This window comes from Oncorhynchus mykiss, chromosome 21, assembly GCF_057628025.1.
Source record: "Oncorhynchus mykiss isolate SJ-2025 chromosome 21, ASM5762802v1, whole genome shotgun sequence".
In the NCBI taxonomy this organism is placed as follows: Eukaryota; Metazoa; Chordata; class Actinopteri; order Salmoniformes; family Salmonidae; genus Oncorhynchus; species Oncorhynchus mykiss.
The window spans coordinates 57,761,541-57,782,161 of record NC_143042.1 but is presented as its reverse complement, the minus strand read 5'-3'; the positions used below and the strand labels follow the sequence as shown (position 1 = coordinate 57,782,161).

At 47.3% G+C, this 20,621-nt stretch overlaps 1 protein-coding gene across 2 annotated transcripts in view; it reads right to left on the bottom strand.

Moving 5' to 3' along the window:
• Positions 1 to 623: 623 nt before the first annotated feature.
• corin (corin, serine peptidase) overlaps positions 624 to 20,621 on the bottom strand; it is a 105,985-nt gene continuing 85,987 nt past the window's right edge. The window contains exons 16-22 of one of the 2 annotated variants that reach the window (XM_036958423.2): positions 18,110 to 18,227; positions 16,911 to 17,039; positions 15,630 to 15,679; positions 15,018 to 15,192; positions 14,649 to 14,920; positions 12,237 to 12,370; positions 624 to 1,064 (exon numbers count right to left, since the gene is read on the bottom strand). In XM_036958423.2, coding sequence (XP_036814318.2) covers positions 879 to 1,064; positions 12,237 to 12,370; positions 14,649 to 14,920; positions 15,018 to 15,192; positions 15,630 to 15,679; positions 16,911 to 17,039; positions 18,110 to 18,227 — 1,064 coding nt within the window. In that variant the 3' untranslated portion in view covers positions 624 to 878. Of the gene's footprint in view, positions 1,065 to 12,236; positions 12,371 to 14,648; positions 14,921 to 15,017; positions 15,193 to 15,629; positions 15,680 to 16,822; positions 17,040 to 18,104; positions 18,228 to 20,621 lie in introns of those variants that run through there. The other variant, XM_090214952.1, reaches the window with a different exon arrangement.

Here is a 20,621-nt window from a genome sequence, read left to right as displayed (position 1 = left end):
AACACACCCACGTTTAGAACAGACATAAGCACACACACGTGTTGAGGGAGAGAGGCTGTGTGTCACGTGAAGTGTGTGCAACACGTGTTGAGGGAGAGAGGCTGTGTGTCACGTGAAGTGTGTGCAACACGTGTTGAGGGAGAGAGGCTGTGTGTCACGTAAAGTGTGTGCAACACGTGTGTTGTGTGTAAGAAGTGTGACAGAGTGGCGATGATGACGTCATCACATCCAACAGACTCCAGACTCCTCCCAAAATACACTTCACTTCCTGTTTGGAATGTTGGGGGACCACAGGAAGAGGAAGGGGCATCACCAAACGTCACTCTCGTTGGTTTTACACTCCTCCGGTGTTGTTGTTGTTGTTCTTCTCCACCCGTTGTCTTCTTTCTCTCAGCGTTTCTGTCACGGGGTGGGGACACACAAAACTGGAACTCACCACGAGGTGCCCCTGTGGCTTGTGGGTCTGCATACCCAAACCCATCCACCGTCTGTCTGTATCAGTGTAGATGGAAGGTGTGGAGGTCTGTCTGTATCAGTGTAGATGGAAGGTGTGGAGGTCTGTCTATATCAGTGGAGATGGAAGGTGTGGAGGTCTGTCTGTATCAGTGGAGATGGAAGGTGTGGAGGTCTGTCTGTATCAGTGTAGATGGAAGGTGTGGAGGTCTGTCTGTATCAGTGTAGATGGAAGGTGTGGAGGTCTGTATCAGTGTAGATGGAAGGTGTGGAGGTCTGTCTATATCAGTGGAGATGGAAGGTGTGGAGGTCTGTCTGTATCAGTGGAGATGGAAGGTGTGGAGGTCTGTCTGTATCAGTGGAGATGGAAGGTGTGGAGGTCTGTCTGTATCAGTGTAGATGGAAGGTGTGGAGGTCTGTCTGTATCAGTGGAGATGGAAGGTGTGGAGGTAGATCTGTCGGTGTATCCAGGGTGTGAAGTGTGTAACATTAGAGTAGACCCCAGGACCCAGGACTTTGGAGAAACACACGCTACCCCAGGACGTCAGGCCATACAGGGTCCAGCTCCCACCACTAGGCTCCTCACACACCAGAGGACCACCACTGTCACCCTGGGGGACAGAGACAGGAATAATATCAACCATAATGGTCCTGTAGAAACTAACGATTGAAATGGAAAGATTGTGTCTGCTAAATTGCACACAGTGCCTTCGGAAAGTATTCAGACCCCTTCACTTTTTCCACATTTTGTTACGTTACAGCCTTATTCTAAAATGGATTCAATTGTTGTTTTTTTGCTCATGAATCTACACACAATGCCCCATAATGACATCACAAACACTCCATAATGACATCGCAATGCCCCATAATGACATCACAATGCCCCATAATGACATCACAATGCCCCATAATGACATCACAATACCCCACAATGACATCACAATACTCCACAATGACATCACAATACTCCATAATGACATCACAATACCCCATAATGACATCACAAAGTCCCATAATGACATCACAATACCCCATAATGACATCACAATGCCCCATAATGACTTTACAATACCCCATAATGACATCACAATACCCCATAATGACATCACAATGCCCCACAATGACTTTACAATACCCCACAATGACATCACAATACCCCACAATGACATCACAATACCCCATAATGACATCACAATGCCCCATAATGACATCACAATGCCCCATAATGACTTTACAATACCCCATAATGACATCACAATACTCCATAATGACATCACAATACCCCATAATGACATCACAAAGTCCCATAATGACATCACAATACCCCATAATGACATCACAATGCCCCATAATGACTTTACAATACCCCATAATGACATCACAATACCCCATAATGACATCACAATACCCCATAATGACATCACAATACCCCATAATGACATCACAATACCCCATAATGACATCACAATACCCCATAATGACTTTACAATACCCCATAATGACTTTACAATACCCCACAATGACATCACAATACCCCATAATGACATCACAATGCCCCATAATGACTTTACAATACCCCATAATGACATCACAATACCCCATAATGACATCACAATACCCCATAATGACTTTACAATACCCCATAATGACTTTACAATACCCCATAATGACATCACAATACCCCATAATGACATCAAAGTCCCATAATGACAAAGCGGGAAAAAATGCAAATGTATTACAAATAAATAACCTTATTTACATTAGTATTCAGACTCTTTGCTATGAGACTCTAAATTGAGCTCAGGTTCATCCTGTTTCCATTGATCATCCTTGAGAAGTTTCTACAACTTGGAGTCCACCTGTGGTACAGTCAATTGATTGGATAGAAGTTTAAAAGGCTTTCAAACGTCTGAAATATGGGTGTGGCTATGATCCGTAAATTGAAAGCAGACCACTACCTGAAATCTACTTCACATCATTTAAATACTCCATCCAAATTCTGGCAAGTAGTGAAGGGTTTGGAGTGCAGAAAAGATACACAGCTTCCTAAACAATTGTTGGTCGACACACAGATTATATGAAAGCCTTGAATCAGTACTTTCTAGATGCAGGCAGTTTATTTGAATAGGTCAAAGGTTGAGCTATGAATTTACTGGACACCCCTGTGTACACCAGGTTCTCCTTTTCAGAAGTGTGTAAAACCCTGAAAGAAATTGATGGAAAAAAATCCCCTGGCCCTGATGAACTAGACCCCCGCCTCCTACACCTAGCTGCAGACATCATTGCTCCCCCTTAATATGTATTTATAACCTCACGCTTGATGTTAAGGAAATCCCCAAGTTATGGAAATTTGCTTTTGTGTGGCCTCTCCTGAGGGAGGGGAGATCTGCTTTTGTGTGGCCTCTCCTGAGGGAGGGGAGATTTTTTTTTAAATTTTTATTTCACCTTTATTTAACCAGGTAGGCTAGTTGAGAACAAGTTCTCATTTGCAACTGCGACCTGGCCAAGATAAGGCATAGCAGTGTGAACAGACAACACAGAGTTACACATGGAGTAAACAATTAACAAGTCAATAACACAGTAGAAAAAAAGGGGAGTCTATATATACATTGTGTGCAAAAGGCATGAGGTAGGCAAATAATTACAATTATGCAGATTAACACTGGAGTGATAAATGATCAGATGGTTATGTACAGGTAGAGATATTGGTGTGCAAAAGAGCAGAAAAATAAAAATAAATAAATAAAAACAGTATGGGGATGAGGTAGGTGAAAATGGGTGGGCTATTTACCAATAGACTATGTACAGCTGCAGCGATCGGTTAGCTGCTCAGATAGCAGATGTTTGAAGTTGGTGAGGGAGATAAAAGTCTCCAACTTCAGCGATTTTTGCAATTCGTTCCAGTCACAGGCAGCAGAGAACTGGAACGAAAGGCGGCCAAATGAGGTGTTGGCTTTAGGGATGATCAGTGAGATACACCTGCTGGAGCGCGTGCTACGGATGGGTGTTGCCATCGTAACCAGTGAACTGAGATAAGGCGGAGCTTTACCTAGCATGGACTTGTAGATGACCTGGAGCCAGTGGGTCTGGCGACGAATATGTAGCGAGGGCCAGCCGACTAGAGCATACAAGTCGCAGTGGTGGGTGGTATAAGGTGCTTTAGTGACAAAACGGATGGCACTGTGATAAACTGCATCCAGTTTGCTGAGTAGATTGTTGGAAGCAATTTTGTAGATGACGTCGCCGAAGTCGAGGATCGGTAGGATAGTCAGTTTTACTAGGGTAAGTTTGGCGGCGTGAGTGAAGGAGGCTTTGTTGCGGAATAGAAAGCCGACTCTTGATTTGATTTTCGATTGGAGATGTTTGATATGGGTCTGGAAGGAGAGTTTAGAGTCTAGCCAGACACCTAGGTACTTATAGATGTCCACATATTCAAGGTCGGAACCATCCAGGGTGGTGATGCTGGTCAGGCGTGCGGGTGCAGGCAGCGAACGGTTGAAAAGCATGCATTTGGTTTTACTAGCGTTTAAGAGCAGTTGGAGGCCACGGAAGGAGTGCTGTATGGCATTGAAGCTCGTTTGGAGGTTAGATAGCACAGTGTCCAAGGACGGGCCGGAAGTATATAGAATGGTGTCGTCTGCGTAGAGGTGGATCAGGGAATCGCCCGCAGCATGAGAAACATCATTGATATATACAGAGAAAAGAGTCGGCCCGAGAATTGAACCCTGTGGCACCCCCATAGAGACTGCCAGAGGACCGGACAGCATGCCCTCCGATTTGACACACTGAACTCTGTCTGCAAAGTAATTGGTGAACCAGGCAAGGCAGTCATCCGAAAAACCGAGGCTACTGAGTCTGCCGATAAGAATATGGTGATTGACAGAGTCGAAAGCCTTGGCAAGGTCTATGAAGACGGCTGCACAGTACTGTCTTTTATCGATGGCGGTTATGATATCGTTTAGTACCTTGAGCGTGGCTGAGGTACACCCGTGACCGGCTCGGAAACCAGATTGCACAGCGGAGAAGGTACGGTGGGATTCAAGATGGTCAGTGACCTGTTTGTTGACTTGGCTTTCGAAGACCTTAGATAGGCAGGGCAGGATGGATATAGGTCTGTAACAGTTTGGGTCCAGGGTGTCGCCCCCTTTGAAGAGGGGGATGACTGCGGCAGCTTTCCAATCCTTGGGGATCTCAGACGATATGAAAGAGAGGTTGAACAGGCTGGTAATAGGGGTTGCGACAATGGCGGCGGATAGTTTCAGGAATAGAGGGTCCAGATTGTCCAGCCCAGCTGATTTGTACGGGTCCAGGTTTTGCAGCTCTTTCAGGACATCTGCTATCTGGATTTGGGTAAAGGAGAACCTGGAGAGGCTTGGGCGAGTAGCTGCGGGGGGGGGGGAGCTGTTGTCCGAGGTTGGAGTAGCCAGGCGGAAGGCATGGCCAGCCGTTGAGAAATGCTTGTTGAAGTTTTCGATAATCATGGATTTATCGGTGGTGACCATGTTACCTAGTCTCAGTGCACTGGGCAGCTGGGAGGAGGTGCTCTTGTTCTCCATGGACTTCACAGTGTCCCAGAACTTTTTGGAGTTGGAGCTACAGGATGCAAACTTCTGCCTGAAGAAGTTGGCTTTAGCTTTCCTGACTGACTGTGTGTATTGGTTCCTGACTTCCCTGAACAGTTGCATATCGCGGGGACTATTCGATGTTAGCGCAGTCCGCCACAGGATGTTTTTGTGCTGGTCGAGGGCAGTCAGGTCTGGAGTGAACCAGGGGCTATATCTGTTCTTAGTTCTGCATTTTTTGAACGGAGCATGCTTATCTAAAATGGTGAGGAAGTTACTTTTAAAGAAAGACCAGGCATCCTCAACTGACGGGATGAGGTCAATGTCCTTCCAGGATACCCGGGCCAGGTCGATTAGAAAGGCCTGCTCACAGAAGTGTTTTAGGGAGCGTTTGACAGTGATGAGGGGTGGTCGTTTGACTGCGGCTCCGTAGCGGATACAGGCAATGAGGCAGTGATCGCTGAGATCCTGGTTGTAGACAGCGGAGGTGTATTTGGAGGGCCAGTTGGTCAGGATGACGTCAATGAGGGTGCCCTTGTTTACAGAGTTAGGGTTGTACCTGGTGGGTTCCTTGATGATTTGAGTGAGATTGAGGGCATCTAGCTTAGATTGTAGGACTGCCGGGGTGTTAAGCATATCCCAGTTTAGGTCACCTAACAGAACAAACTCTGAAGCTAGATGGGGGGCGATCAATTCACAAATGGTGTCCAGGGCACAGCTGGGAGCTGAGGGGGGTCGGTAGCAGGCGGCAACAGTGAGAGACTTATTTCTGGAGAGAGTAATTTTCAAAATTAGTAGTTCGAACTGTTTGGGTATGGACCTGGAGAGTATGACATTACTTTGCAGGCTATCTCTGCAGTAGACTGCAACTCCTCCCCCTTTGGCAGTTCTATCTTGACGGAAGATGTTATAGTTGGGTATGGAAATCTCAGAATTTTTGGTGGCCTTCCTGAGCCAGGATTCAGACACGGCAAGGACATCAGGGTTAGCAGAGTGTGCTAGAGCAGTGAGTAAGACACACTTAGGGAGGAGGCTTCTGATGTTGACATGCATGAAACCAAGGCTTTTTCGATCACAGAAGTCAACAAATGAGGGTGCCTGGGGACATGCAGGGCCTGGGTTTACCTCCACATCACCCGCGGAACAGAGAAGGAGTAGTATGAGGGTGCGGCTGAAGGCTATCAAAACTGGTCGCCTAGGGCGTTGGGGACAGAGAATAAGAGGAGCAGGTTTCTGGGCATGGTAGAATATATTCAGGGCATAATGCGCAGACAGGGGTATGGTGGGGTGCGGGTACAGCGGAGGTAAGCCCAGGCACTGGGTGATGATGAGAGAGGTTGTATCTCTGGACATGCTGGTTGTAATGGGTGAGGTCACCGCATGTGTGGGGGGTGGGACAAAGGAGGTATCAGGGGTATAAAGAGTGGAACTAGGGGCTCCATTGTAAACTAAAACAATGATAACTAACCTGCACAACAGTATACAAGGCATATTGACATTTGAGAGAGACATACAGCAAGGCATACAGTAATCACAGGTGTTGAATTGGGAGAGCTAGCTAAAACAGTAGGTGAGACAACAACAGCTAATCAGCTAGCACAACAACAGCAGGTAGAATGGCGATTGATTAGGCAGAGAGGGTCGGATTAACTACACACAGAGCCTAAATGCGGCTGGGGCCGACAGATAAAACATAAACAAGCAGAATGGATTACCGTGAATTAATGGACAGTCCAGCATGCATCAGCTATGTAGCCAAGTGATCAGTGTCCAAGGGGCAGCGGTGGATGGGGCAGGGAAGCTGGACTGGCGAGTGTTATCCAGGTTAGAAAACTAACAATGACTAAATAGCTTGTAGCCAGTTAGCTGGTTAGCTTCTGAAGGTTCTTGAGTGTGTTCTAAAAGTGTAAAGATAATAGCGGTTCCGTATCACATTGGGTGAGGCAGGTTACCGGAAGGTATAAACAAATAAAAAATCGAAAAGGGATAGAAAGTAAATATGGGTTCAGTGAGTGTTTGGGACGGGGCGATTCAGATGGTTAGCAGGCCTGTGCTAACAAGCTAACAGTTAGTAGACGGTGCTAAACACGGTAGCAGTTAGCGGACCGGGCTAAACAAGCTAGCAGTTAGCAGGCCGAATTTGCAAGCAAGGAGATAGCAAGGGCTAGAGAGTTAGCCTTTGGGGACGTCGCGATGGGGGGAGTCTGTTTATTCCTCTTCATGCGGTGACATCAATGGACCGGTCGTGGGTCTGGATATTGTAGCCCAGGAGCTCAAAATGTTCCGTTTGCGATGGGAATCCGGGGGTGAAAAATAAAAATAAAATAATAGATAGGTCCGTTATGCTCTGGTTAGAGTCGCGTTGTTCGAACTGGCGAGAGCTTTCCGAGCTAAAGGTTAGCTGATGACCGGTTAGCTGACCGGTTAGCTGAAGACCGCTAGCAATGTTTTGCTGAAGCTGGTAGTTAGTTTGCTAGTTGGCTAGCTTCAGTTGAGGGGTTCCAGATCCGAAGTAAATATAAATACTTTAGGAAAAAAAAGCTACGTTGGGTGAGGCGGGTTGCAGGAGAGTATTTAGAAGAAGTTGAGGTTCAGCAAAAAGTTTTAAAGATATGTGAAGAAAACGAAACGAAAACAAACGATATATACAAGGAACACGACAACACGTCCTACTGCTACGCCATCTTGGAACTCAAGATCTGCTTTTGTGTGGCCTCTCCTGAGGGAGGGGAGATCTGCGTTTGTACGGCCTCATGAGGGAGGTGAGATCTGCATTTGTGTGGCCTCTCCTGAGGGAGGGGGAGATCTGCTTTTGTGTGGCCTCTCCTGAGGAAGGGGAGATCTGCATTTGTACTGCCTCATGAGGGAGGGGAGATCTGCTTTTTTACGGCCTCTCCTGAGGGAGGGGAGATCTGCTTTTGTATGGCCTCTCCTGAGGGAGGGGAGATCTGCTTTTGTGTGGCCTCTCCTGAGGGAGGGGAGATCTGCTTTTGTACGGCCTCATGAGGGAGGGGAGATCTGCTTTTGTGTGGCCTCCTGAGGGAGGGGGAGATCTGCTTCTGTACGGTCCCATGAGGGAGGGGAGATCTGCTTTTGTATGGCCTCTCCTGAGGGAGGGGAGATCTGCTTTTGTACGGCCTCATGAGGGAGGGGAGTTCTGATTTTGTATGGCCTCATGAGGGAGGGGAGATCTGATTTTGTATGGCCTCATGAGTGAGGGGAGATCTGCGTTTGTACGGCCTCATGAGTGAGGGGAGATCTGCGTTTGTACGGCCTCATGAGTGAGGGGAGATCTGCGTTTGTACGGCCTCATGAGGGAGGGTGATCCCTCGCTACTTGACAAATATCGACCCATATGAAAATAGTCCTGGAGTCCTTAGTTAGCAGGCAGCTAAAAGCCGACTTCCAAGAATACAACATCTTCAATGGAATGCAATCAGGTTTTAGGTCTGGCCACAGCACTGTTTCAGCAACATTGAAGGTTTTAAATGACAGCCACTGTGCTCTTGATAAGAAGTTACATTGTGTGTCTGATTTGATTTATTTGTCGAAAGCTTTTGACACCGTGGACCTAGTGCAAAGGTTAAAATGTTGTGGATTTACTGGTCATGCTCTAGATTGGTTTATAAATTACCCATCAAATCGTACACAATGTGTAATGGCGGATGGTTGTAAATCTGAGTCCATAGAGGTGTACTCAGGTGTTCCGCAAGGTTCTATTTTGGGCCCACTGTTGTTCATTTTGTACATCAACAACATTGGGGATCTTATTGAAACAGCGGATGTTCATTTTTATGCAGATGATACTGTTCTTTATTCAAGTGGTAGTAGTTTATCTTTAGCTTTTGAAAATGCCCAAAGAGCATTTAACATCATACAACAGAATCTGTATGATTTAAAACTGGTTCTAAATTTGGGGGGAAACAAAATGCATGGTATTGTCAAATGCCAGGCATATTACTAATCATGTCATCGCTACATCGGCTGGACATCCTATAGAGTAAGTTAAAGTGTACAAATATTTGGGTGTGTGGGTTGATGATAAGCTGAGCTTCACTGTGCACGTAGAGAACTTGATAAGGAAGCTCAAACTGAGAATAGATTTTTATTACCGGCATAAGGCTTGTTTTTCTTTTGAGGCCAGGAAGAAGCTGGTACGATGTACATTACTGTGGGTTTTAGATTTTAGTTATGTTATATATATGCAGGCCTCAGCCACTACCCTGAGAGCACTTGATTCAGTGTATCATGCAGCCCTCAGGTTCATTACAAATCAGAAACGCCTAACACATCATTGTGATCTCTACAGCGCTGTTGGCTGGTCGTCATTGACCTTGCGTAGGCTTAAACACTGGTATACACTGATTTATAAGGTCATATTGGGTAAAATGCCATTTTATCTCTGTTCTTTTTTAGTCAGGTCAGTAAATAAATATCAACTACGGTCCCATTCTCATTTGCTTCTAACAGTACCAAAAATTAGAACAGGTCATGGTAGAAATAGTTTTAGTTACTCAGCACCGTGGACCTGGAAGTTTTTCCTGAACATTTTAAAATGTGATGATCTAGTTTTGTTGGTGGAATTTAAACACTTGATCGATCACAGAAGATTGCAATTGACTTGAGGACAGCTGTTTTTAGCCAAGACTGTCGTGTCATTAAAACCTGTTAAGGATATGGCAGACATATGCCCCCTTTGGAGAGATTGGGTACCCCTAGTAAACTGAAAAAAAAATCTGTCAAAAATTGCTAATATATGCAAATAAAAATTATTATTGGATAGAAAACACTCTAAAGATTCTAAAACCGTTGGAATTATGTCTGTAAGTATAGCAGAACTCACAGGGCAGGCATTCTTCCAAACTAGTTTTTGTGGCCATGAAAGTTGGAGCAACTTTAACGTCATGGCCCCCACCCTTCCCAACCAGTTATGATTCTGGGGAGACTTTCTATCTCTTCCGCTAGATGTCCTCTTTCAGTAGAGCTTTGAATCGTTCAAATCCCGCGAGAATTGACCCTATGGGAGTGAAATTAGTGCGTGCCACGAGAAAATAGGCTGTGCGTAGGGGCGCGAATTGGTCCCAGCCATTCCTTTGTTCCAGCACTCAAGAGAAGGGCAGACGATGGCCGATTGAATTGAAGTTTGTTTTGCGTGTCTAAAACATCATAAAGCTTGCTTCTGCACTTAGTTTGACCTGTTTAGTCGACATATAATATGTAATTTTGAAGTTTTGATGCGCAACTTTTCCGGACCAGAGGACGTTTTGGGTGCATTTCAGCTGATGTTATTAGCAGTAGCTAATACAAAGACGCAAGACTTGAAACCAAACGATGTATTGGGTAAGTATGAAGCCTTCCAGAACATTCTGAACGAAGACCATCGAAGGTAAGGGAATATTTATGCTTAAATCTGTGTTTCTGTTGACTCCAACATTACGTAGAAATGTAGCTTGGAACTGAGCGCCGTCTCAGCATATTGAATAGTGTGCGATTTCTGTAACATTAAAAATAAATCTAACAAAGCGGTTGCATAAAGAAGCAGTGTATCTTTCTAACTATATGTAGAACATGTATATTTAGTCAAAGTTTATGATGTCTATTTACGTTATCTTGCCGCGCTACCGAGATTTCCTGCGGGCATTTTTGAGTAATTTCTGAACGTGAACTCACTGTAAATGGACATTTATGGATATAAATGGCATATTATTGAAAAAAAAAAAAATGTACTGTGTAACATGTCATATTACTGTCATCTGATGAAGATTTTCAAAAGGTTAGTGAACGATTTATTTTTTAATCCTGCGTTTTGTTGATTGCATGTTTTGGCTATTCAAATGAGCTGTGTCTGGTGGTGGTTTTACATATATATGTGCTATGTTTTCGCCGTAAAACATTTTAGAAATCTGACTTGCGGGCTAGATGAACAAGGTGTTTATCTTTCATTTGAGCTATTGGACTTGTTAATGTGTGGAGGTTAAATATTTTTAATAATATTTTTGCGTTCCATGCGCCACCGTTTCAGCTGAACGTGGGAGGGTTGATTCCCAATTGGGAACCAATATCGTAGACAGGTTAAAGGAAAAGTGTGAGGTCGAAGGAATTGTTCGTAGAGCTCCGAGACAGAATTGTGTCGAGGCACAGATCTGGGTAAGAGTACCAAAACAATTCTGCTGCATTGAAAGTCCCCAAGAACACAGTGGCCTCCATCATTCTTAAATGGAAGAAGTTTAGAACCACCAAGGCTCTTCCTAGAGCTGGCCACCAGGCCAAACTGAGCAATCGGGGGAGAAAGGCCTTCCTTGGTCAGGGAGGTGACCAAGAACCCAATGGTCACTCTGACAGAGCTCCAGATATCATCTGTGGAGATGGGAGAACCTTCCAGAAGGACAACCATCTCTGCAGCACTCCACCAATCAGGCCTTAATGGTAGAGTGGCCATACGGAAGCAACTCCTCAGTAAAAGGCACATGACAGCCCGTTTGGGAGTTTGATAAAAGGCACCTAAAGACTTTCAGACCATGAGAAACAAGATTCTCTGGTCTGATGAAACCAACAGTGAGTCACATCTGGAGGAAACCTGGCACCATCCCTACGGTGAAGCATGGTGGTGGCAGCATCATGCTGTGGGGATGTTTGTCCATCGGCAGGTACTGGGAGACTAGTCAGGATTGAGGGAAAGATGGACAAAGCAAAGTACAGAGAGATCCTTGATGAAAACCTGCTCCAGAGCGCTAAGGACTTCAGACTGGGACGAAGGTTCACCTTCCAACAGGACAACGACCCTGAGCACACAGACAAGACAACGCAGGAGTGGCTTAGGGAAAAGTCTCTCCCCAACCAACCTGACAGAGCTTGAGAGGATCTGCAGAGAAGAATGGGAGAAACTCCCCAAATACAGGTGTGCCAAGCTTGTAGCGTCATACCCAAGAAGACTGGAGGCTGTAATCGCTGCCAAAGGTGCTTCAACAAAGTAAAGGGTCTCAATGTAAATGTTCAGTTTTTATAAATGTGATTTTTTTTTAGATTGATGAGGAAAAAAACAATTTAAAACATTTTAGAGCAAGGCTGTAACGTGACAAAATGGGGAAAAAGTCAGGTGGTCTGAATATCTTCCGAATGCGCTGTGTTGTAGATGACTAACTCCAGTCTAGTATATGTCAATTAGCCTTATTGTCTGCTGTGAGGGGAACAAGTCAGAAGTGCCCTCCTCCTGTTACTCACCATGCAAGAGTCCACGGTGCCAGCCTCGTATCCAGCACAAAGCATCCTGGTGGTGATGGTCTTCATATCAAAGTAACTCTGACACTGAGACAGACTGATGATCCTTACTTCTCCCTCCTGGAGTTTGAAGGGCACTATGGAGAGAGCGAGAGAGAGAAAGAGAGAGAGAAAGAGAGAGCGAAAGAGAGAAAGAGAGAGAGAGAAAGAGAGAAAGAGAGAGAGAGAAAGAGAGAGAGAGAAAGAGAGGGAGAGAGAAAGAGAGAGAAAGAGAGTTAGGTGAAATACCACAGTGTGCAGTCATAGCAGCAAGATTTGAGAGAGACAGAGAGAGAGAGAGAGAGAGAGAGAGAGTATTACTGTGTGTGTATATACAGTATGTATATATATATATATATATATATATATATATATATATATTTATTTTACCTTTTTTTAACTAGGCAAGTCAGTTAATTAAAACTTATTATGGCTGGGGGCAGTATTGAGTAGCTTGGATGAATAAGGTGCCTAGAGTAAACTGCCTGCTACTCAGTCCCAGTTGCTAATATATGCATATTATTAGTATATTTGGATAGAAAACACCCTGAAGTTTCTAATACTGTTTGAATGATGTCTGTGAGTATAACAGAACTCATATGTCAAGCAAAAACCTGAGAAGAAATCTAACCAGGAAGTGGGAAATCTGAGGTTGGTCGTCTCACAACTCAGCCCTTATTGAAGATACAATGGGATACAGTGGGATATTGGTCATGTTGCACTTCCTAAGGCTTCCACTAAAGGCTTCCACTAGATGTCAACAGTCTTTGGAACCTTATTCAATGCTTCTACTGTGAAGTGGGCCCGAATGAGAGGGGAATGAGTCAGGTGTCTGCCAGAATGCCACGAGGACATGACGCTCGTTCACATGAGAGAGAGCTCTGTTCCATTGCAATTCTACAGACAAAGGAATTCTCCGGTTGGAACATTATTGAAGATTTATGATAAAAACATCCTAAAGATTGATTCTATACATCGTTTGACATGTTTCTACAAACTGTAACAGAACTTTTTGACTTTGCGTCTGCTCGTGCGTCATGAAGATTACTGGGCTGAACGCGCTAACAAGGAGGAATTTGGACATAAATGATGGACATTATCGAACAAAACAAACAATTATTGTGGAACTGGGATTCCTGGGAGTGCATTCTGATGAAGATCATCAAAGGTAAGTGAATATTTATAATGTTATTTCTGACTTCTGTTGACTGCACAATATGGAGGATATCTTTTTGGCTTGTTTGGTCTCTGAGCGTCGTACTGATTTTTAAAATATAAATATGAACTTTATCGAACAAAACCTACATGCATTGTGTAACATGAAGTCCTATGAGTGTCATCTGATGAAGATCCTCAAAGGTTAGTCATTCATTCTATCTCTATTTCTGATTTTTGTGACTGCACTCTTTGGCTGGAAAAACGGCTGTGCTTTTCTGTGACTTGGCTCTGACCTAACATAATCGGTTGTGGTGCTTTCGCTGTAAAGCCTATTTGAAATCGGACACTGTGGTGGGATTAACAACAAGATTACCTTTAAAATGGTATAAAATACTTATATGTTTGAGGAATTTTAATTATGAGATTTCTGTTGTTTGAATTTGGCGCCCTGCACTTTCACTGGCTGTTGTCATATCGATCCCGTTAACGGGATCTCAGCCCTAAGAAGTTGTTAAGAACAAATTCTTATTTTCAATGACGGCCTACCAGGGAACAGTGGGTTAACTGCCTTGTTCAGAGGCAGAACGACAGATTTGTACCTTGTCAGCTCGGGTTTTTGAACTTGCAACCTTTCGGTATCCACTAGGATAGAGATAGAATTACTGTGTGTGTATGTACAGTATGTGTGGTGATAGTGATAAAGTATTACTGTGTGTGTATATACAGTATGTATGGTGATAGTGATAAAGTATTACTGTGTGTGTATATACAGTATGTATGGTGATAGAGAGAAAGTATTACTGTGTGTGTATATATAGTATGTATGGTGATAGAGAGAAAGTATTACTGTGTGTGTATATATAGTATGTATGGTGATAGAGAGAAAGTATTACTGTGTGTGTATATATAGTATGTATGGTGATAGTGATAAAGTATTACTGTGTGTGTATATACAGTATGTATGGTGATAGAGAGAAAGTATTACTGTGTGTGTATATATAGTATGTATGGTGATAGAGAGAAAGTATTACTGTGTGTGTATATATAGTATGTATGGTGATAGAGAGAAAGTATTACTGTGTGTATATATACAGTATGTATGGTGATAGACAAAGTATTACTGTGTGTGTATATATACAGCATGTATGGTGATAGAGAGAAAGTATTACTGTGTGTGTATATACAGTATGTATGGTGAACCGTAGGTATCAAACTCACTCCTGTTACCCATGTGACCCCATCCAGTAATATAACAGTAGGTATCAGGCTGCGGTAACTGTCCGTTACCGGGAAGACACACCGGTCGAACGTAACTGGTAACCTCCACCTCCCTGTCCAGCTCAACCACGCTGATGTCATAGTCGACCACGGCCCGGTTATAGCGAGGGTGAACAATGATGGACTCTACACCTCTGGTCTGCAGGTACGGGGACGGGTGGTCCAGGTTGTTGATGCCCAAGACTACCTTCCATAGGTCTGCACTCTCACGTCTGGAGAAGAGAGGAAGAAAGATGAAAGTTAGACGTGAGGAAGGGAGAAGAGAGAGATCAGAGTAATGTAGAGTGAAAGAATGAAAGAATACCTCACCCTTCAAAGCAGTGAGCGACAGTAAGGGCCCATTTCTTCCCAATGAGGACGCAACCACAGATATGTCCACTAGGATCTGATTGGAGGGAACACTGCCAAGGCCACCTCCCTGGCCTGGACACCCTGCCACCCAGAATACGCTTATACAGACGCACGGCCGGGCGCAGGCCACAGTCTGGAGGGAGGAGAGAGTTAGACTGTAGACAACACTACCAGGCTATAGTCTGGAGGGAGGAGAGAGAGAGTTAGACTGTAGACAACACTACCAGGCCACAGTCTGGAGGGAGGAGAGAGTTAGATTGTAGACAACACTACCAGGCTATAGTCTGGAGGGAGGAGAGAGTTAGACTGTAGACAACACTACCAGGCTATATGGAGGGAGGAGAGAGTTAGATTGTAGACAACACTACCAGGCTATAGTCTGGAGGGAGGAGAGTTAGACTGTAGACAACACTACCAGGCTATAGTCTGGAGGGAGGAGAGTTAGACTGTAGACAACACTACCAGGCTAGTCTGGAGGGAGGAGAGTTAGACTGTAGACAACACTACCAGGCTATAGTCTGGAGGGAAGAGAGTTAGACTTTTTGCCACCTAGCAGACATTGTCTCTCACCTTCTTTGGTGCAGTGTAGAGACACTCTCTTCCTGGAGAAACAGGCATGTCTGGAGACAGAGAGAGAACACTTTTACTGTCCGTTTCTCTGGGTCCCCTCAGGTGTGGGGCTCCGTTTCTCTGGGTACACCCAGGTGTGGGGCCCTGTTTCTCTGGGTCCCCCCAGGTGTGGGGCCCCGTTTCTCTGGGTCCCCCCAGGTGTGGGGCCCCGTTTCTCTGGGTCCCCCCAGGTGTGGGGCCCCGTTTCTCTGGGTCCCCCCAGGTGTGGGGCCCCGTTTCTCTGGGTCCCCCCAGGTGTGGGGCCCCGTTTCTCTGGGTCGCCCCAGGTGTGGGGCCCCGTTTCTCTGGGTCCCCCCAGGTGTGGGGCCCCGTTTCTCTGGGTCCCCCCAGGTGTGGGGCCCTGTTTCTCTGGGTCCCCCCAGGTGTGGGGCCCTGTTTCTCTGGGTCGCCCCAGGTGTGGGGCCTTGTTTCTCTGGGTCGCCCAGGTGTGGGGACCCGTTTCTCTGGGTCCCCCCAGGTGTGGGGATCTGTTTCTCTGGGTCGCCCCAGGTGTGGGGCCTTGTTTCTCTGGGTCCACCCAGGTGTGGGGCCCCGTTTCTCTGGGTCGCCCCAGGTGTGGGGCCCCGTTTCTCTGGGTCCCCCAAGGTGTGGAGCCCCGTTTCTCTGGGTCCCCCCAGGTGTGGGGCCCTGTTTCTCTGGGTTCCCTCAGGTGTGGGGCCCTGTTTCTCTGGGTCCCCCCAGGTGTGGGGCTCCGTTTCTCTGGGTCCCCCCAGGTGTGGGGCTGTGCATGTGGTTGGCGGGTGTGTATATATGTGTGTGTGTATATATGTGTGTGTATAGATATGTGTGTGTGTGTGTGTGGTGTGTGTGTGTATGTGTGTGTGTTGTGTGTGTGTGTATATGTGTGTGTGGTGGTTGTGTGTGTGTGTGCGTGGTGGGTGTGTATATATGTGTGTGTGTGTGTGTGTGTGTGTGTATATGTGTTTGTGTGTGTGGTGTGTGTGTGTATGTGTGTGGTGGCTGTGCGTGTGTGTGCGTGGTGGGTGTGTATATATGTGTGTGTGTGTGTGTGTGTGTGTGTGTGTGTGTGTGTGTGGTGTGTGTGTGTGTATGTGTGTGGTGGTTGTGCGTGTGTGTGCGTGGTGGGTGTGTATATAAGTGTGTGTGGTGTGTGTGGGGTGTGTGTGTGTATGTGTGTGTGTGTGTGGTGGTTGTGTGTGTGTGTGTGGTGGTTGTGTGTGTGTGTGCGTGGTGGGTGTATATAAGTGTGTGTGGTCCTACCCTCTCTTCTCCAGTAGGCCCTGTAGAGCTGAGCCGTTCCTCTGTCTCCAGTCAGGGTGAACATGAAGCCACCTCCTCCTCCCTGGAACACTGGGAGGGTCTGGAACCAGAATTACTGATGCTGGGGCTCTGGAGGATAACACAGGAGATAACCACACACACCAGGAGATAACCACACACACGCACCAGGAGATAACCACACACACGCACCAGGAGATAACCACACACACGCACCAGGAGATAACCACACACACGCACCAGGAGATAACCACACAAACGCACCAGGAGATAACCACACACACACCAGGAGATAACCACACACACACCAGGAGATAACCACACACACTAGTGGATAACCACTCGCACCAGGAGATAGCCACGCGCACCAGGAGATAACCACGCGCACCAGGAGATAACCACGCGCACCAGGAGATAACCACGCACACCAGGAGATAACCACGCACACCAGGAGATAACCACACGCAAACACCAGGAGATAACCACACGCAAACACCAGGAGATAACCACACGCACACACCAGGAGATACCCACGCACACACCAGGAGATAACCACACAAACACCAGGGGATAACCACACACACACACCAGGGGATAACCACACACACACCAGGGGATAACCACACACACACCAGGGGATAACCACACACACACCAGGGGATAACCACACACACACCAGGGGATAACCACACACACACACCAGGAGATAACCACACACACCAGGAGATAACCACACACACCAGGAGATAACCACACACACCAGGAGATAACCACACACACCAGGAGATAACCACACACACCAGTAGATAACCACACACACCAGTAGATAACCACACGCACACCAGGAGATAACTGTAGCCGGGTGTCTGTAGCCGGGTGTCTGTAGCCGGGTGTCTGTAGCCGGGTGTCTGTAGCCGGGTGTCTGTAGCCGGGTGTCTGTAGCCAGGTGACTGTAGCCAGGTGTCTGTAGCCAGGTGTCTGTAGCCAGGTGTCTGTAGCCAGGTGTCTGTAGCCAGGTGTCTGTAGCCCTGTGTCTGTGTCTGTATCCCTGTGTCTGTAGCTGTGTGTCTGTAGCCAGGTGTCTGTAGCTGTGTGTCTGTAGCCAGGTGTCTGTAGCTGTGTGTCTGTAGCCGAGTGTCTGTAGCCGTGTATCTGTAGCTGTAGATAACTACTGACCTTACCCTAGGCCGAGCTGAGAGCAGGTCAGTTGACTGAGGTCCATCGTCCAGTCATCCCCACAGACATGGTAATCTACTGCTGTCCTGAAGACGGTCACTAGCGACCCCTCCGACAGAGAGACTGGACGGGAGGGTAGAGGGATGGATGGGGGTGTAGAGGATGGATGGGGTGTAGAGGATGGATGGGGTTTAGAAGATGGATGGGTTGTAGAGGATGGATGGGGTTTAGAAGATGGATGGGTTGTAGAGGATGGATGGGGGTGTAGAGGATGGATGGGTTGTAGAGGATGGATGGGTTGTAGAGGATGGATGGGGTTTAGAAGATGGATGGGTTGTAGAGGATGGATGGGTTGTAGAGGATGGATGGGGGTGTAGAGGATGGATGGGGGTGTAGAGGATGGACGGGGGTGTAGAGGATGGATGGGTTGTAGAGGATGGATGGGGTTGTAGAGGATGGATGGGTTGTAGAGGATGGATGGGTTGTAGAGGATGGATGGGTCGTAGAGGATGGATGGGGTTTGTAGAGGGATGGATGGGGGTGTAGAGGGGTGGATGGGGGTGTAGAGGGATGGATGGAGGTGTAGAGGGATGGATGGGGGTGTAGAGGGATGGATGGGGGTGTAGAGGGATGGATGGGGGTGTAGAGGGATGGATTGGGTGTAGAGGGATGGATGGGGGTGTAGAGGGATGGATGGGGGTGTAGAGGGATGGATGGGGGTGTAGAGGGATGGATGGGGGTGTAGAGGGTAGGATGGGGGTGTAGAGGGATGGATGGGGGTGTAGAGGATGGATGGGGTGTAGAGGATGGATGGGGTGTAGAGGAATGGATGGGGTTTAGAAGATGGATGGGTTGTAGAGGGATGGATGGGGGGTAGAGGGATGGATGGGGTGTAGAGGGATGGATGGGGGTGTAGAGGGATGGATGGGGGTGTAGAGGGATGGATGGGGGTGTAGAGGGATGGATGGGGGTGTAGAGGGATGGATGGGGGTGTAGAGGGATGGATGGGGTGTAGAGGGATGGATGGGGTGTAGAGGGATGGATGGGTGTAGAGGATGGATGGAGTGTAGAGGATGGATGGGGTGTAGAGGATGGATGGGATGTAGAGGATGGATGGGGTGTAGAGGAATGGATGGGGTTTAGAAGATGGATGGGTTGTAGAGGGATGGATGGGGTGTAGAGGGATGGATGGGATGTAGAGGGATGGATGGGGTATAGAGGGATGGATGGGGGTGTAGAGGGATGGATGGGGGTGTAGAGGGATGGATGGGGGTGTAGAGGGATGGATGGGGGTGTAGAGGGATGGATGGGGGTGTAGAGGGATGGATTGGGTGTAGAGGGATGGATGGGGGTGTAGAGGGATGGATGGGGGTGTAGAGGGATGGATGGGGGTGTAAAGGGATGGATGGGGGTGTAGAGGGATGGATGGGGGTGTAGAGGGATGGATGGGGGTGTAGAGGGATGGATGGGGGTGTAGAGGATGGATGGGGTGTAGAGGATGGATGGGGTGTAGAGGAATGGATGGGGTTTAGAAGATGGATGGGTTGTAGAGGGATGGATGGGGGGTAGAGGGATGGATGGGGTGTAGAGGGATGGATGGGGGTGTAGAGGGATGGATGGGGGTGTAGAGGGATGGATGGGGGTGTAGAGGGATGGATGGGGTGTAGAGGGATGGATGGGTGTAGAGGATGGATGGAGTGTAGAGGATGGATGGGGTGTAGAGGATGGATGGGATGTAGAGGATGGATGGGGTGTAGAGGAATGGATGGGGTTTAGAAGATGGATGGGTTGTAGAGGGATGGATGGGGTTTAGAAGATGGATGGGTTGTAGAGGGATGGATGGGGGGTAGAGGGATGGATGGGGTGTAGAGGGATGGATGGGGGTGTAGAGGGATGGATGGGGGTGTAGAGGGATGGATGGGGGTGTAGAGGGATGGATGGGGGTGTAGAGGGATGGATGGGGGTGTAGAGGGATGGATGGGGTGTAGAGGGATGGATGGGGTGTAGAGGGATGGATGGGTGTAGAGGATGGATGGAGTGTAGAGGATGGATGGGGTGTAGAGGATGGATGGGATGTAGAGGATGGATGGGGTGTAGAGGAATGGATGGGGTTTAGAAGATGGATGGGTTGTAGAGGGATGGATGGGGTGTAGAGGGATGGATGGGATGTAGAGGGATGGATGGGGTATAGAGGGATGGATGGGGGTGTAGAGGGATGGATGGGGGTGTAGAGGGATGGATGGGGGTGTAGAGGGATGGATGGGGGTGTAGAGGGATGGATGGGGTGTAGAGGGATGGATGGGGTGTAGAGGGATGGATGGGTGTAGAGGATGGATGGAGTGTAGAGGATGGATGGGGTGTAGAGGATGGATGGGATGTAGAGGATGGATGGGGTGTAGAGGAATGGATGGGGTTTAGAAGATGGATGGGTTGTAGAGGGATGGATGGGGTGTAGAGGGATGGATGGGATGTAGAGGGATGGATGGGGTATAGAGGGATGGATGGGGGTGTAGAGGG